The 18896-nt window shown below is 43.9% G+C and overlaps 1 protein-coding gene across 1 annotated transcript; it reads left to right on the plus strand.

The window, feature by feature from the left end:
* The first annotated feature begins 355 nt into the window (after nt 1-355).
* LOC135248042 (DNA polymerase delta catalytic subunit-like) lies at nt 356-18494 on the plus strand. The gene is made up of 27 exons (XM_064322206.1): nt 356-514; nt 1343-1559; nt 1721-1834; nt 1962-2102; nt 2478-2603; nt 2760-2928; nt 3135-3249; nt 3354-3483; nt 3969-4135; nt 5096-5200; nt 5303-5443; nt 5826-5936; nt 6469-6660; nt 7180-7268; nt 7363-7479; nt 8853-8966; nt 11068-11215; nt 11368-11463; nt 11605-11742; nt 11915-12090; nt 12837-12989; nt 13104-13206; nt 14076-14208; nt 14433-14546; nt 17030-17082; nt 17969-18066; nt 18184-18494. Exons 2-27 carry the CDS (start codon nt 1376-1378, stop codon nt 18269-18271), a joined length of 3315 nt encoding a protein of 1104 aa, XP_064178276.1. The 5' UTR covers nt 356-514; nt 1343-1375; the 3' UTR covers nt 18272-18494.
* The last annotated feature ends 402 nt before the right edge of the window (nt 18495-18896 follow it).

The raw sequence follows: 18896 nt of genomic DNA on the forward strand, positions 1-18896 counted from the left end.
GTGTAATGTTTAATGCAAGAATGGCGATTTCAATTATCGAGGGACAAGTAGAAAAAAACGAACTAAAACAATATGTCGCTTTAGATGTTGCATGCAGTATTTGAGAAATAATAAAACGCATATTCATGCAATTGAGAGATGAAAGAGTTTGTGCGTTTGCTTAAAAAAGTCACTCAGATTGCACTTCTAGTTCGAAGGTGTTCTAGGCAGTGTTAAGATTTTTCTTTTTTATACGTATCTGGACAAAATAGACTGAGTGTAGTCCTGTTTTTATACAGTCTATGGTGTAGTCCGTACCAATGAACTGCACAGTGGTGTAGTCTTTGCCTAACATAACACACGGTACCCGAGCTCACCTTCCAATACACTAGATGGCAGTAATGCGCGTATGTCATGTGAATTCCATGAAAGTAATACGTCGAAGAATAGGAAAACAGCAACAAGAGCACTTGATTTGGCGGGAGTTTAAGTGAATTTGGGGCGAAATCTGTCTTGCGTACGGAATTAACCTGAGGTAATGTTCCTTTCCTGATTTTAGATTTTTATTTTTTATGAATACAGAAGCAAGCCTACTTTAGCACATCCATGTAATGTGTTATATGTTTGCAAGCGATTCGATTGTTTTCACGATTATGGATTATTATGGCAGCATTAATGTTTTATGACTTTGTTAGTTAGCTAACAAGGCAGTATTCATTTAGCTGGCTCTTAGATTTTTCTCGTCAGTGTACCGCCAGCTTTAGTTGGCCAGTTAGCTATTTTATTCTATTGTATTTGAGTTGAAACAACATTTTAAAGTCATAAGTTACCGTTTCATACGGAATCAGAATTGGCAAGCTAGCTTGGATCAAGCGGATGCCACCTAAAAATTGTTGTCTAACCAGCGTTTGGTCGTGGCTCTGTTAACTGTAGGTATACAGTTATCTGCATATCTGCGCTCCGGATGCGGGGTACCTATCGGTTTTTATTGCACGTTTGCTAAACGGTTGTACGTTGCTAAGTTGAGTGGATATGCGCAGTCAGTTGTCAGTGTAACAGTGTTGACATTTCGCGGTGATAGAGGGCCATTCCCTGTCTTCGACAGCTGTTGTTCAACTGTTCATAGAATAAAATACAACTTCTCCAAATGTGTCTTAACTAGCTAAATAATGTGCCCTGAGAACGTATGCAAAGATAAACATGTGAGAGAGATAGCGGATGGCTTGCTACGCTTCAATTTTTGAAATTCAGCTAGGTATTCCAGTACTGGGGATATTCATCATGTATCTGGCTTTACAAGTATGTACTGTTGTGTCCGTTGAATTATTAATGAAGGTGGTTAAAGTCATAAATTGATTTGCAGTGGATTGTTACTGAAGCTATTTGTAAAAGAGGCATGGATGTGAAAAGAAGGAATGGCCAAAAAATCGGAGGAGCTTCTCAGCCGAAGCGAAGCAAAATGGGTGGGGACCGGGACGACAGCCCCTCAATCTTCGAGGAGGAGCTAGCCATGCTGGATGAAGCAGAAATAGAAGCGGAGTCAAGAGAAGGACAGGCTGGACATGATGTCATACCAGATGGTAAGTTTGTGAATTTTGGGTTTGTTACTTGCAGCCTGTGTATCTATTGTCTATAGTCACCCGTTTGCAGAATTTGTAGCACACTGTGGAGCAAATGTGAAGCATGTTAAGAAAAGCATCGAATATTTATCTATATCTACTTCTTACCTTCTTTTTGTAAGGTGACCTCTTCTCTGCTGATCTGAACCCACGATGGTGTCGCCCCCTTGCACCTCCTCTGAACGTCCAGACGGACCGCCTCACATTCCAACAGATGGAGCTGGACTACTATTTAGGTAAGAACCCATTTGCCTGAAAAACTGTTGTTTTTTTATACTTAGCCTACTCCATGCAGCTCACCGCTTCTTTTGCATGCACAACCTCCCTCCCCTGTTTCACTCACAGCCTGTGTTTATCTCGCAGGGTCTGCAGTGGCTGGCATGCCTGGTCAGAGTCAGGGCAGCGTCCCCGTCATCCGTATGTTTGGAGTGACAGATGGTGGTCACTCTGTGTGCTGTCACGTTCATGGCTTTGCGCCGTACTTCTACACACCTGCTCCCACTGGTGAGTGCGTCTTCCCCCTTCCCCATACTCCGTTTCATGTAAATGTTTGTAAGGACTTGGTTACACTCCATTACTTAATACGCTGTGTCGTGGCCTACAATGATGCTTGCATTCACTGCTTTTAGTGTGTGAAGACACCATGCCCAGACAGGTGAGTGAATTACTTTGAGCGGTGACTGCCTTGTTAATATTGTTTATACTCACTTGCAGCACGTTTTCAGTTTTTAGTACGCAGCTGCATATTAAATTTAGGAGGGTCCTGATTGCGGTGTGCAGGTGGACTTCCATATCAGCGGATCACCAGCAGCCTCCATTTAATAAATTAATTTGCACTCATGTATTATCATTCCTTTTTTTTTCACACCAACATTACAGGTTTCACCAGCTCTCACCTGAGTGACTTCCAGAGGGAGCTGAACTCTGCTGTATTGAAGGATATGCGTTCCAACAAGGAGAACCTGTCTGTAACTGTGCTTGCTGTCGACATCACCCGTAAAGAGAGTGAGTAAGAGCCTGGACTTTACTCTGTTGCTTGTGTCCCTGCTCTGACACAGCTATGCGTCGTAATCTGGAGGGCGTAGGCATCCCTTAATTTGCGTGTAATCGCCCCATCAGGACCTGTCCTTCCTGTCTTATACTGACCTCTCTGTGTTTCAGGCATGTACGGCTACCATGGAAATCGTCCCCTGGACTTCCTTCGCATCACTATGGCAACACCCAGACTTATTGCCCCAGCCAAGAGGCTGTTGGAGCAGGGATTCAAGTTTGGCCCCTTTCCCACACAGAGCTATGCGTCCTTTGAGGCCAACATAGACTTTGAGATTAGGTGCATTTGATCTACAGCTCTATGTAATGTGCTTTGCATTATTGACTGTACCTTGCTACGCACTTCAGTCAACGTGTGAATGGATGGATGGGTACTCTGTCTTCATGGAACAGAGTTGAATATCCAAAACTGAATTTCTCCTGTTGGCAATCCATAGTAGAGTATGGTCAAGTTTCTGAACATTACACTTCCTCATTCTTTAACAGATTCATGGTAGACAGTGATGTGGTGGGCTGCTGCTGGATTGAACTGCCTGCTGGGAAATACAGAGTGAGGGAAGACAAGACTACCGGGGAGGTTGACTCCCGCCACCCCAGCAAGGTACTTACTGATGGAGTTTGTGCTGGTGTGGGGAAAGAGGGCCCCAGCGATACGGGGTGTGACCAAGGATACACTGTAAAGAGTGTTTTTCCCTCCCTCTCCAGGTGTCTCTGTGTCAGTACGAGGTGGACGTGGGATGGACAGACCTGGTCAGCCACCCAGCCGAAGGAGAGTGGCAGAGGATTGCTCCGCTCAGGGTGTTGAGCTTTGACATTGAGTGCGCCGGGAGAAAAGGTGAGAGTGTGTTAAATGATATCGACAGTAGTGCCTCAAAAGCCAGCCAATATTACACTTGCATTAAATATTTACTAAACTGGCTAACTCGCCAGCTTTAAATGTGAGGTTTTGAACTAGTTAGCTGGGCACTTAGCTGCCGTACCTTGCTAACAATAGCAAGACGATTTGCAGAATGAGTGAGTGCAGCATCCATCTCCTTGTTTGTGGATTAATGAGGTAACATTATAACATTAACATGGTGGCAGAAATTTGGTAGCATAAGTTTTGCCTATTTATTGGATATGTGGCAAGTTGGGTAGCTTGACAGATATTCTGTAATAAGTTATGAGAACTAGCTAATTCTCCTACTTGCAGGTATAAAACACAGAATTCTGTGTTAATGCGATCTCTGAACTGGATGTGGTGTGTCTTCCCTCAGTGTGTGTGTGTGTGTGTGTATGTATATGCCAGAGCCTTCAAAATGGCCTGTCCCCCTCTTGTAGGCGTGTTCCCGGAAGCGGACGTGGACCCTGTGATCCAGATCGCCTCGATGGTGCAGCGCCAAGGGGAGAAGGAGCCTTTCATCCGAACCGTCTTCACCCTGCAGTCGTGCGCCAGCATTGTGGGCTCACAGCTTCTCTGCTTCTCCCAGGAGAGACAACTGCTGCAGGTACTAGGGTTCGGTCCCGAGACCCCGTAACACCACGGCACCGGCGCCCATACAACCGGTACCTACCGGACCGGACCGAATCGCTGAGCAGATTTCGGTGGCTTGTTTCTGTGCCACTTCAGAATACAGTGGCTGAGCTCCTGATGTAAATGTGCAGTTTTCCACCACCCTCCGGTGCTCAGCAGCAGAACCGTCGCTCATCCATGCCCTCAACGCACACCTTCACTACCTAATGTTGCACTCGCTTAGTCAGCGACAGCAGGTACCGTTAGCAAGCTAGCTAATGTTCAGCTTGCTCAGAATGCCGAAAGCAAAACGGTCTAATTATAGTATTTTGTTTTTATTTGCTTGTATATTGTAAACATCTAACAGTTACTATATTGTTCATTTTCTTGGCCTTTGCAATAAAAAGGTGTTCTTTAAAGTTAGCTATTTATTTTAAAGAAGGTTCAGGCACCCTTTATGCACCGGTATCGTTTTGGTTCCGGTACTGGAAAAAAATCTAAAGAATACCCATCCACAGCAGGTACAGGGAAAAGCAAGAGATGGGTACAGATGGAGAGTGGGGATGGGTACAGAGAAGGGTTGAGGAGAGAGGTGAAGGCAAGTGAAATGGTGTATTTACAAGAAACAGTGAAGAATGAGAGAACTGTCAGGATGCTGTCAGTTAGTTTGGATTGGACTACTTTGGCATTCTAAATGTCCTGAAATGTTTTACATCAGGGCTCCTTTACCTGGAGATCTACCGTTCTGTAGGATTTCTCTCCAACCCTAGCAAAGCACACCTCATTCAGCAGCTAGAGATCTTACTGAGCTGCTAATTAGTAGAATCAGGTGTGCCAAATTAGGGTTGAAATGAAAACTTACAGGATGGTAGGTCTCCAGGAACAGAATTGGGTAGCCCTGCTCTAGTGTAAGCAGTCCCGAATGTTAACAGTTGACATCTTCCTGTTTTGTCAGAAATGGGCTGAGTTTGTAAGGACTGTAGACCCCGATATCATCACTGGCTACAACATCCAGAATTTTGACCTTCCTTATCTACTGAACAGGGCAGCTGCACTAAAGGTAGGTGGCCATGTTGGACGTAGCCCTCACTGCTCTGTAAGCGATGCTGTCATGATTGTGTCACTGTTCTGCACTGTTGGACCTCACATTCTGCCCCTCCAGGTGCATTTGTTCCCCTACCTGGGCCGAGTGCGGGGCATTAAGTCAGTGATCCGGGATTCCAGCTTCCAGAGCAAGCAGATGGGTAGGAGGGAGAACAAGGCGGTCAACATGGAGGGCAGGGTTCAGTTCGACCTCCTACAGGTAGGTGCCCTCTCCGCGTCCTCTGCATGTACTGCATCGCTCACCGTACTCATAGATGGCCCGGAGAATGGGACGAGCTCGACCAGATGACGCAAGTGCCAGTTAAATGTCGTGATTGCAGCCTCTGGTCATTCGATCGATCAGTCAAGCAGTCGCTCTTTATCCTCGCCCGACAAGCAGTTATGTGGCAGCCATGCTAAAACCGACACAAACCGAGTACACCGGATGCATCAACGGAAGGAATAACATGAATGGTCTTAGTTATAGACAGACATTTATCCTGCCAGAATGACCTGTTGGATAATGTAACCACATCCAAATGGCGCCGTCTTACGCAGGCGCCCAAAGATTTCTCAGCTGTCCCGGTCCTCCTCTCCGTCAGGTGCTGCTGCGGGACTACAAGCTGCGCTCATACACCCTGAACGCCGTGAGCTTCCACTTCCTGCAGGAGCAGAAGGAGGACGTGCAGCACTCCATCATCACTGACCTGCAGGTGACCTCTCAGTCTCTCGCTCACCCCCGCTCGCTTTAATGCGACGTGACTTCTTGGCGGGAAACGGGGTGAATATTACCCAAGCAGGGGCGGCACGGTGGTGCAGCGAGTAGCGCTGTCACGTCACAGGAAGAAGGTCCTGGGTTCTCTCTGTGTGAAGTTTGCATGTTCTCCCCGTGTCCGCATGGGTTTCCTCTGGGTACTCCGGTTTCCTCCCACAGTCCAAAGACATGCAGGTAGGCTAATTGGAGACTCTAAATTGCCCGTAGGTAATTGAGTGTGTGAGTGAATGGTGTGTCTGCCCTGCGATAGATTGGCGGCCTGTCCAGGGTGTAATCCTGCTTCTCGCCCAGTGCACGCTGGGATAGGCTCCAGCACCCCCCGCGACCCTGCCCAGGATAAGCGGGTATCGATAATGGACGGATGGATGGATCACCCAAGCACAATAAACGCGTAGCGTAGGCGAACGCATGTACGTTTTGCTCCGCGGACTGAGGCGAACGCTTTGTTCTCTGCGCGAACCTCCCCTCAGAACGGCAACGAGCAGACGCGGCGGCGCCTGGCGGTGTACTGCCTGAAGGACGCCTACCTGCCCCTGCGGCTCCTGCAGAAGCTCATGTGCGTCATCAACTACATGGAGATGGCCCGCGTCACGGGCGTGCCCCTCTCCTACCTGCTGTCCCGCGGCCAGCAGATCAAGGTGGTCTCCCAGCTGCTCCGACAGGTGAGGCGGCGAAGCCAGGTGCGGTCGGGTCTGAGGGCCCGCCCGCGCCGCCCTGTTCACAGGGTTCTGTTCCAATCAGCAGGCGGGGGTTTTTTGTTTGTTTTTTATTATTATTTTGCCTTCAGAAACCAACCAAACCGAGATCTGTAAATGTTTTGCTGTTTTGCTGTGTTAAAGCTACTCATTACTCGTTCAACAGCGGGAGGGACTAATGTCGTGCCTTGAATGGTTGGTTTCTTTCAGTGGACTTAAATTGGACTGGCCAGAGGAGTAATTTAGGTGATTTAAGGCATGTTTCCAGTAACACATGTATGATGACGTGATTTAAATCTGCCTGTTTTGGGATGTGAGTGTCTGCGTTTTACTTACTTTTTCATATTTAGTTGCACGTTGTCTGAAACCCTTTTAGCCACACCTCGTATAAGCTTGGGGTCTATGAGAGAAGCCGGCTAGCAAGTGTCATCGAGGTGGACGGTGTAACCGATGAGTCTCATGTGATGACTTGTATTGTGCCTGCAGGCAATGAAGCAGGATCTTGTAATGCCTGTGGTGAAGACAGAGGGAGGGGAAGACTACACTGGAGCCACAGTGATCGAGCCAGAGAAGGGGTCAGTTCTACTGCCTTTTTGGTGCTGCATATCTGAAAAAATATGACCTTCACTCTCTGTCAGCAATGGTTATACTTGGCATATGTGTGCACAGGTACTACAGCATACCCATTGCCACATTGGACTTCTCCTCGCTGTACCCCTCCATCATGATGGCCCACAATCTCTGCTATACCACTCTACTCCAGAAGGGGGCAGCAGAGAGACTGGGGTGAGACATGCTTGCACCGAGGATCCCTTCCATTTTGTTCAGTGTTGTAATTTCCTCCAGTCAGAATACTTCATGCCGTGTAACATGCACGCTACGTGTGAATGCTTACAGAAGAAAGTTCAGTGAGTGAGGGAGTGGTGCAGCTGGAAATGGAATACACTTGTTGTCATCTGTACTCAGATATTGGTCAGAGGGAGGAAGATGATTATTTTGTGTATAATTGCCCTTGAGATTGTATTTACATGTCGCAATAAAATGGCTGTCAGCCCAGCCCAGACATGCTGAACACACAAAATGGTCTCCATTGACTGTAGAAAGTAATATTTGAGTCCAGTGCCTCTATAATATAATATATTAAAAGTATGCAATGCACTGATAGTTTGTCATGTAGGTGTGCGTAGATTTTGTTTATCTGCTTCTGGAAATAAAATAAATATTCCAATTTGGTGAACTGGCTTTCAGATTCTCAGGCAAGGTAGATGGCTAAGTTACATATTTTCTGAAACAAAGATGCAATATAAATATGCTGTGATTATAGAGGTGGCATAATTATCGGCACTGATTACCTATCCACCTGACAGTTGTGATGAAGGATCCGAGAGCCGCTCCTCTCACTCTATCTCTGCAGCCAACGCCCACACCACGCCCACCCCACCACACATGCTTTTCAGCAACGGCAGTAACGGAAGACATGACCACAGCAATTCAGAAGAGGAAATACATTTGTTGACTTTCCAAAAGTAAAATTAGAGCAAGGAAATTGCTACTGTGAGAACTGCAGATCTAATAGCCACAAGGTCTAATGTTAAATGGGTTAAACAATGTTCCTGTGCAGGTAAAGCATTGAAAAATAACAGAAATAGCTGGGCAGTTTGAGAACACCTCCCTATTGACTTATTAGTCCAACTGAAATAGAACTCATTCTCAGAGTCATTTTCTATTACACTCCTTTATTTTCAGAATACAACTTACCAATTGTTAACTCGGTCATTCCCTCAGGAAAGTTGCCTTCAGCTGCCATCACAGACACATCAATTACTATATAGTGGCAAACAGAAAAAACCCATCCACACATACATAGGACCTGAAGTGTATGAGACTTGTGCATTGAGGGCCAATGCCACACACTTCAGCGAGATTGAAAAGCTTAGATGATGAAATTGATACTTTTTGAAGTGGGAAGCTGGTGAAATATATTCATTTTTTATTTTAATTTAAAACTTGTCATGCACAAGAAAGTTGCGCACTTGAGTGCTACAGGCCCTGCGATGATGAGAGGGAAAGGAGATGTTGGGTCATGGGTTCACGCTGGGGAGGGGGGTTGTTGGACATGTGCACACCTTTGACCTTTCCCTGCGGGCTGTCTCCCTCAGCCTCTCTGCAGAGGACTTCATCAAGACGCCCACTGGGGACCATTTTGTGAAGAGCTCGGTGAGGAAGGGGCTGCTGCCAGAGATCTTGGAGAACCTGCTGTCTGCGAGGAAGAGGTGAGCAGAAGCATTAAACTTTACGGTGCATCGCACGTCCCTAACCGCAACGATGCGAGCTGGTGCTGTTAGGAGTTGAGAAAAATGTACAGCTGCATATCTCGGAAGGAAGATCTCTGAATAGTGCTCGTTGGAAGGGAAGTGGTACAAAGCATTAGGGGAAATATAGTTTTAGTAAAAAACTACGAAGTGGCAAGCCCATACGTTGAGTCACAAATGACCTCAGAAAAGGGGTGATGGGAAGTATTGTTTGGACTATGATGACCGAGGCCATGTGGGAGTTAAACAAGCAAGCACCCATGAAGCATCATGTAGACTTCAGACTGAATTCTTTTTTGCTTTACAAGTGTTAGGTTTTATACTGATGTTCCCTGTATGAATCTACAATTTTTGCTTTGTGGTTCTGGGTTGGCAGAGTTTAAGTTGTGTTTAGTGCTTTAATACAGTCCTACCAAAAGTATGGTAACACAGTGAAATATGTTGTTTTTGCTATATAATTAAGGCATTTGGATTTGAGTCCAAAAGATGAATATGAGACAGAAGCATGGGAAAATCTGCTTTTATATCATGGTATACCTGTTCTATGCCTATTGTATATGTATATTCATTTTTCCTTTTTACAGGAAATGGCTGTTTTTGTGTTCTCACCCCATTCTCATATACACTCAGCGGCCACTTTATTAGGTACACCTTGCTAGTACCGGGTTGGACCCCCTTTTGCCTTCAGAACTGCCTTAATTCTTCGTGGCATAGATTCAACAAGGTGCTGGAAACATTCCTCAGGGATTTTGGTCCATATTAACATGATAGCATCACGCACTTGCTGCAGATTTGTCGGCTGCACATCCATGATGCGAGTCTCTCGTTCCACCACATCCCAAAGGTGCTCTATTGGATTGAGATCTGGTGACTGGAGGCCATTTGAGTACAGTGAACCCATTGTCATGTTCAAGAAACCAGTTTGAGATGATTTGAGCTTTGTGACATGGCGCGTTATACTGCTGGAAGTAGCCATTAGAAGATGGGTACACTGTGGTCATAAAGGGATGGACATGGTCAGCAACAATACTCAGGTAGGCTGGGGCATTTAAACAATGCTCAATTAAGAAAGAATATATCCCCCACACCATTACACCACCACCACTGGCCTGAACCATTGATACAAAGCAGGATGGATCCATGCTTTCATGTTGTTTACGCCAAATTCTGACCCTACCGTCTGCATGTCACAGCAGAAATCAAGACTCATCAGAACAGGCAAAGTTTTTCCAATCTTCTTTTGTCCAATTTTGTTCAGCCCGTGCAAGTTGTAGCCTCAGTTTCCTGTTCTTAGCTGACAGGAGTGGCTCCCGGTGTGGTCTTCTGCTGCAGTAGCCCATCTGCTTCAAGGTTCTTCGTAGTTGTGCATTCAGAGATGCTCTTCTGCATACCTTGGTTGTAACGAGTGGTTATTTGAGTTACTGTTGCCTTTCTATCTGCTCGAACCAGTATGGCCATTCTCCTCTGACCTCTGCCATCAACAAGGCATTTTCGCCCAGAGAACTGCCGCTCACTGGATATTTTCTCTTTCTCGGACCATTCTCTGTAAACCTTAGAGATGGTTGTGCGTGAAAATCCCAGTAGATCAGCAGTTTCTGAAATACTCAAACCAGCCTGCCTGGCACCAATAACCATGCCACATTCAAAGTCACTTAAATACCCTTTATTCCCCATTCTGATGCTTGGTTTGAACTTCAGAAGATCGTCTTGACCATGTCTACATGCCTAAATGCATTGAGTTGCTGCCACGTGATTGGCTGATTACATATTTGCGTTAACAAGCAGTTGAACAGGTGTACCTAAAGTGGCCGTTGAGTGTAGATTGTCTGTACTTTTGGAGGGCACTGTAGCTAATAGGTTGTATTTCAGGATGATTTTTGCAGAATATTTGTGGCGCCTTGTCATGTCTTGAGCATTGTCACATGTTTTCTCTTAATTAATGCCTTTATATGAAAACGGGAATAGAGGAAGTCTTTGTGGTGAGGCTAAGTCACACTTCTCGTTAAAAGAGAAGTATGTTGCATGAAATTTGTTGCTTATACTTCTGTGTATTCTTCTTCAGGGCAAAAGCAGAATTAAAAAGAGAAAATGACCCGTTTAAGAAACAGGTTTTGGATGGGAGACAGCTGGCCCTGAAGATTAGCGCTAACTCTGTGTATGGCTTTACTGGGGCCCAGGTTGGTAAGCTGCCCTGCCTGGAGATCTCACAGGTAAACTTCAGAGCACCCCTCCCTCAGTTTCTGCAAGCATAAAGATTGTCTGTGTAATTGTGTGTTGGACCCCGGAACTACAAGCCAAAGATTGCTTGCAGAGTGCTTCCTGTGTCTAATTCGTAATGTTCTGTTTCTTTCTGTCTCCCAAGAGCGTGACAGGTTTTGGTAGACAGATGATTGAACAAACCAAAAACCTTGTGGAATCCCAGTATACCATTAGCAACGGATACCAAGCCAACTCCAAGGCAAGATACAGTTGTTATGGTCCTCTGAATGTCTGTGTTCCTGTCCTCGTTGTCCCAGTAATGGTCGCCTTTTTGTGCTGTCTGGTCTAAGGGGCCTCTGGCACGATGCACAGTCTCTTGAGCATCTCCTCTCTCTGTCAGGTGATCTATGGGGACACGGACTCTGTGATGGTGAAGCTTGGCGTCTCCACAGTAAAGGAGGCGATGGAGCTGGGGAGGGAAGCAGCCGAATGGGTCTCCAGTCACTTTATCCCACCCATCAAACTGGAGTTTGAGAAGGTGTGTGTGTCATATAATACGTGATTTAGCTGGATAATTTAATGTGGTGTTTCTCATTTTGTGGTAGGAAGCAGTTAGGCTTCTTTATTGCATATATTCCTTGATCCCTTCAGGAGTTTTTTTATTTATTGATTTTTTGCTGTTTTTTTTTGTTTTTCTCCCCATCTTTCAGGTTTATTACCCTTATCTACTGATCAACAAGAAGCGATATGCTGGCTTGTATTTCTCCTCCAGTGCTGACACCCATGACAAGATGGACTGCAAAGGCATTGAGACTGTGCGCAGAGACAACAGCCCCCTAGTAGCCAATCTCATCAACACTTGTCTTCAGAAAATTTTGATTGACAGGTATACCACTGCAAAAGAGTGGGGCACTCCTGCCGCACCTCTGGTTTTACTTATGCCTTCAACTGTATTATTACATTACAAAAAATGAAGACACACAAGTCTCTGTCTGCTTCTTGGCCTTATTCTTACCTGAAATTCAAACTGGAAAGAGGGGGAAAAAAAACGTTTTGCATAGCTGAAGTATAAGAAGTGCAGAATATGCCTGAAGTCCTACACCAGTAATACTGGCATCATTATAAAAGCATACTGCTGCCCCCAGCCCAGACAAACTGGGGCCAACTGGGTTTTGCGCATTCAGTCATGCTGGAAAGTCTGCATTAAATCTCTACACTGCTCACCATAGTACGACTTGGATTCGTCTGCAGTATTTGATGAAAAATATGTTTTCAATATACAAAAATGCGAAGTTACTCACGCATACAAAGCACTGTCTATTAGTCATTCATTCAAACTGGAAAAATCTAGGCCTGCCATTAAAAGTATTGATATCACAATTATGCCAGGTTACAAGAAACATTATTGGCTGTCTTACCTCACACAAATTAAACAAGTTGTATTTCAATGCACTGCTTCTCAATGTTTCTTGAATCTTAAACTTGGCCTTATGTTTTTTAATCTTACCTTCTGACAATGTGGTCATTCTACCTTTGTGTTGCATCAAAGTGTGAAATAGCAAAAACTGCTCATGCAAGACATTTAAAATGAATGTGATGGGATAACAATGCCCCTCCCTCACCCTCTGTCAGGGACCCACAGGGAGCGGTGGAGCATGCCAAGGAGGTGATCTCAGACCTGTTGTGTAACCGAATCGACATCTCCCAGCTGGTCATCACCAAGGAGCTGACGAGATCTGCCCAGGAGTATGCTGGGAAGCAGGCCCACGTGGAGCTGGCTGAGAGGTGAGCAGGAAACAGGATGGAGGCATGAAAGAGACATGCCCTGTCTAAGCTCAATGCTGGAGGCTTTAAAGTGTGCAGAAGCTAAGCGCCTTCTCTTATTTTCTTCCTCTGCAGAATGAGGAAGAGAGATGCAGGAAGTGCCCCCAATTTGGGAGACCGAGTGCCTTATGTAATCATCAAAGCAGCCAAGGGTGTGGCAGCTTATATGAAATCTGAGGTTTGTATTGAATTGTGCTTACTTTGTTTTGCTGAACACTCATCTGCATTGGTAATATGTTTACAGGACATGTATAAAATATAAAATTGCTGTTCATTTATTGTGAAAAGCAAACTGGCCATAAATTCTTGACGAAGTAAAATAGGCACATAACACTAAGTTATCGTTTTGAAGTTCCACACAAAAAAAGTTCCACATCAGTGCATCAGTGCAAGACTAATTGTCCTTTTAGACAAGCAGGTTGTGGTTGCCGTTTCAGGTCAGTCAGGTGAACTGGTTTCTCTAGTTGCATTGCTAGACCACAACATATTTGCTTCTGCCTCTGATGTTATCCTTCTTCTTCCCGGTCTTCTGTTAACATAACTTCGCATCAACTGGGCCCTTCTGAGTGTGTACTGAACACTGCACCTCAAAATCTTAAGCTTCTTTGCAATTTCTCATTGGGTATAATCTCCTTGCCACAAGGTGTTTACTTGGCTCCACACATCTAAGCCTAACTCCTTCTTTGCCATATTTCTTTAAACTTGCCTGTTTTTACTTGCACTACAGGCCGAAGGTGTGAGGCTACCTGTGGTTTTAAAAAAGATAAGGTCGATAAGATTTCAGTAAATTTAACTTTCCCTCCATGTCCTGCTTTGCAAAATGATTGGGCAGACTTCTAATAATTTGTTTAATTGTAATTAAAGCCAATGGAGGCTATTTTGAGGAAGGTTGTGTCTGGGGTGGTTTTTTTTTGTTTTGTTTTAAAGTAAAACCTTTTGTGTTGTTGTGGTTAGAAACTGAAACTTTTTTTTTTTTTTAACCATAGGTGGCCTTGTATTTAACTGTATTTAACCGTTTTCTATTTTGTGCTCTTATGTGTGTTTTAGGACCCAATCTATGTGCTGGAGAACAACATCCCCATAGACACACAGTACTACCTGGAGCAGCAGCTCTCCAAGCCGCTGCTGAGAATCTTTGAGCCCATCCTGGGGGAGAGCAAGGCTGAGAGTGTGCTGCTGAGTGAGTATCCATGGCTGCTAACCCTAGTTCCTGCATGCGCAGCGCGTCTCCCTGCTTACCCACAACTGGGTTTAGTGCAGAGAAGATGTGGGGTCAAAGCCCCTCGTTACACGGTGCATTCTGTATTCGGCGTGTACGATTATTTACCTGATCTGTGAATCGGGGAAAGAGGTTCTTTCCAGCGCACACCTCAGGAGCCTGACTCCTTGCCTCCTGTTTTTCAGAGGGAGACCACACTCGCTGTAAGACCGTGCTGACCTCCAGGGTGGGCGGCCTCATGGCCTTCGCCCAAAAGAGAAGCACCTGTATTGGCTGCAAGGCGGTGCTCAAAACGGATGGTGAGCAGAGCTACGTGCAAATTTATTCCACTTGTGGTTTCTTTTCTTCGATCAGTGGTTGAGTTCAAAATATCTGCATGTTCTCGTCCGCGAAGATGAGCACTGACCAATGATCAGTCCTGAGCTACTGAGTACCAAGGTTATTATTGTTAGCTGAAACTAAAAGAAAACGAGGTATTTCAATTTCAGAAGTATTCATTTTTGTTTGTTTCAGTTTATGAAAATGTTTTATGTGGGGAAAAAACTGCAACTACGGTTTAGATTTTTAAAAATCATAAACATGATCATTAATTATTTTTAATTTTATGTTCCTGTCACAAGTGTGTACGAGAGGTATATTTTTACATGAATCATATCCTTTTCCTGATGATTGTGATTGTTGAGAGTTGCCGGTCTCACTGCTACTCCTGTTGTTTGCTCACTAGCATGTAAGTTAACCGCCACCATTGTGGCTGGTGTTAAATTGCAAACTGGGAGGAAGTCCGCTGTGGGAGTACTTTGAGTATAATGCTTTGGTTGGCAAATCCAGCTGCATAGTTGTTGAAGGCAGTGCAGTGCATAGCATCAAATCAAAAGGAAAATAATAAAATGACTAAAACTAAAATCAGATATGTTGAGAAACTAAATATAAAATAAAACAGAAAACTTAAGAAGCAAAAAAACTAACAAACACAACTAACAAAAACAAATTTATTTAACTAAATTTTAACACGTTATGTAAAGTGGAGTAGAAATAAAAACGAAATATAAAAAACCTAAAACTATAATGATATTGGTGAGTATATGATCTCAGTCCCAGAGGGTGTTGTGTTGAGTTGTGTTGAAATGAAAACTTACAGTAGATTTTCAGGAACAGGATTAGTCAGCCCTGGTTTAGTGTCTTGAAAGGGAAGTTGCAGTTTGTGAGTTTCTCATTAAAAATAACACCCCAGTCTAGAAGTTGTTCATTCAAGAAGCACTCATTACCTGCACTGTGGAAATCTATCATGTGCCCAGAACAAGTTGCCCTAGTACCCCCAATGAAGGTAGTCCTCCAAGTTCCTCCTCTTATTTTTTCCAGTCACTTAAGTCTTGCACCAACTGCATTTTTTGCATTTCCTGTTTTAGCTGATCTCGTGTAGACAGTATAACACTAAATGTTTTTATGCCTGTGCGACAGCACAGCCGTGGCTGGAGGCATTATGTTTTCGGGTTGTCTGTCCATCCGTCCGTCCCGATTCTCGTGAACGCGATATCTCAGGAATGCCTTGACCTCTCAAAACATGTTTTTGCCTTGAGGGAATACAAAACATGTTTTTGTCTTGGGGGAATTTCTTCACATTTGGCATACACGTCCACTTTGACTCAAGGATGAACTGATTAGATTTTGGTGGTCAAAGGTCAAGGTCACTGTGACCTCACGTCCGTCCCATTCTCTCGTGAATGTGATATCTCAGGAACGCCTTGAGGGAATTTCTTCAAATTTGGCACAAATGTCGACTTGGATGAACTGATTATATTTTGATGGTCAAAGGTCAAGGTCACTATGACCACACAAAACACGTTTTTGGCCATAACTCAAGAATTCATGCGCTAATTATGAAAGTTTCACACAAATGTCTAATAAGATAAAATTATGAAGTGATGACATTTTATATCCGAACGGTCAATCTAGCCAGGAAAAGGAACCAGGGAAGGAGTGAATTATCACATGCATGAAGCCATTCCTCCTGGCTATACCCCATTGTTTAGAGAGTACTTAAGCTGTGCCCTTTCAAATGCAAGCTCTCCCCTGAGACTTAGGTGCCGAGAGCTATTGGAAAGCAACCCTGGCTGACTAGAAAATATAATATGTGAAGAATTGTTGATCTAGCCAGGAAAAGTAACCAGGGAAGGAGTGAATTACCACATGCATGAAGCCTTGATGAAGTGATGGCATTTTATATCCAAACTGGCTACTGGTTGGCGGCGGAGGCATACAACCGCGAGGCGGTATTTCTAGTTCATTTTCTACCAGTATTTGCGTCCATCCTCAAGAGAGCTAATATTGTAACATTGCATTTCACTGAAACTCGAATGGATAATTGTTATTAATTTGCTGTAATTATTTGACATCGTAGCTCAATAGATTAAAGCTGGCTTTGAAACTAAATATCAGTCGTGGTGATTAAGACTGAAGTCACATGACATTGATTTACCTGCATGGGCTTACTTTTTCAGATAACAAAGGTGACACTTTAAGTCGAGGCTATATCATAACACAAAACTGAGTAGTACAGCTTGATAACCACCTTATGTTGATTATGTCAGTCTTTTTCTCTCTCTTGCTCTTACTTTCTCCTGTCTCAGTTGTAATCGTCATCACAACAAATGTTTTAATAAGTATTACTGTGGCCTTTGAAGGCAATTTTTTTTACCCCGGACCTTCTAAAAATGTGCATTTTCTTAGCAGCTATCGTAGCATTCTCTCTAATTTTACATTTTCTTCTTCTGTGTTTTCTTAGCGGCTGTCTGTGACTTCTGTAAGAAAAGAGAGTCAGAGCTGTATCAGAAAGAGGTAAGTCCATATGTTTCTTGCAGAAGACCACAAACTGACTGCCAGCCATTTTGCATGCACCGTCATGCTTAGATTTGGAACCAAACTTAAATCTATTTTGTTAGATTTGATCTCATCTGCAGACTCATTTATAAACTGAAACAACTGAATCAGACCGCAGTAAGAGCGGGTTTCTTTTAATATCTAGGGACTGTGACAAGCGACCGTTTGTGTTTGGCACAGGATATTTCTATGGTCATGGGGGTTGAACTATTTCCTGCAGTTTTTCATTTTCTGCAAAAGTAATCTTACTCATACCCACAAGATTTATAAAATGGATGTGATCAAAGTCAAGAGTTTTATGGTTGTTTAAACAATGTGTTCATAAGGGGGCTTGAGGCTTTTTGCACGTTGGAAAATATTAGCACTTATTTTACAGCAACAATTGGTATTGAGTGCAGGAAATGGCAAGATTTCTTGACAATAAGGTTGTATGATGCTGGAGTTAGAGACCATTAAATGGGTTTTAAGTGGATAGTCTATGTTAGAGTATGAACTTTTAAGCACTCTGATTGTGAGGGCAATCTGGGGATAATGATGATCATTATGATGATGCATTGTTTTACCATCAGCTTCCACTTCATTCAAATGCTGGTGATAAGTCTTGATCCAAATGCCTAAATGGTATCTTAGATGTTGGGCAGGGTGTCTGCTTTCAAACTGCAATGACGTTGGCTTTAAAATTGTGGAAGATGTTTTGATGCAGCAAAAAAGCTGTGTGCATGCATGTATAAAGTGACTTGATCAGAGATCATCTTGAGAAAGCATGTCAGGACCATGCTCAACTAGAGATGGCTATCATGACCTGATTACATGCATGTTCAAATGATGAGGCTATGTCCTTCAGATCTCCCACATTAGTGTTCTGGAGGAGCGCTTCTCTCGACTCTGGACACAGTGTCAGCGCTGCCAGGGATCCCTGCATGAAGACGTCCTTTGTACTAGGTAAGTGTCACGGCCATTTTGTGCCAGTAGCTCCTAATACCTGCCATACTTGGTCCTCCAGTGGACTGTCACACAGTTTATCAACTTGATAACCCAGTGTTCTTTTCCACTCTGCAGCCGAGACTGTCCTATCTTCTACATGAGGAAGAAAGTACAGAAAGATCTGGATGACCAAGAGAAACTTGTGTCACGATTTGGAATTTGAGCAGAAACTGAACTGACATAAGAATATAAGAATGTAAAAGCGCAGACAAGTCCATTCTCCCACCTCCAACTTTGTAGATAATGTCTTCCCCCTCTTTGGAGATGCAGGGGGTCAAAGGATTGTCAACTGCTGTGGATCAGCACTTCAAATTGCTAATGCCACAAGTATTTACTTAATTCCCTTATGTTTGATATAAATAAACTGCATCCTTTTGTTAAAAAAAGCGGTATACTTGCATTTACTTCACATCATACTCCCTTGCTGAAAATCTGTCTCACTTGGTGTTACATGTACTTGGTTTTTCATCGTCTCTTTCACTGTATTTTATTTGATCCTATTTTGTCATGCTTTTTTTCTGTATTATTCTTCCAAATATTTCTTCACCATCTCATGTCCCCATGCAGTTAGCCGGAAGTGGAAAATATCCCACAGGAACCAAGAGCTCACTTTGTTGACTGTGGGGTATTTCCCTGATCAGGAATGGCGCAAGTTAAATGATTGACAATAGTTTAGGACATTCATTCCGGCTTTGCAGACATCGTATTTTAACCTAATTCAGTGAATTTATTTGGGTGGGTTTTTGAAGAAACAACGAATGAGTGTACCATGTAAAGGACCATGCACA

This window comes from Anguilla rostrata, chromosome 2 (assembly GCF_018555375.3).
Source record: "Anguilla rostrata isolate EN2019 chromosome 2, ASM1855537v3, whole genome shotgun sequence".
NCBI classification, from domain to species: Eukaryota; Metazoa; Chordata; class Actinopteri; order Anguilliformes; family Anguillidae; genus Anguilla; species Anguilla rostrata.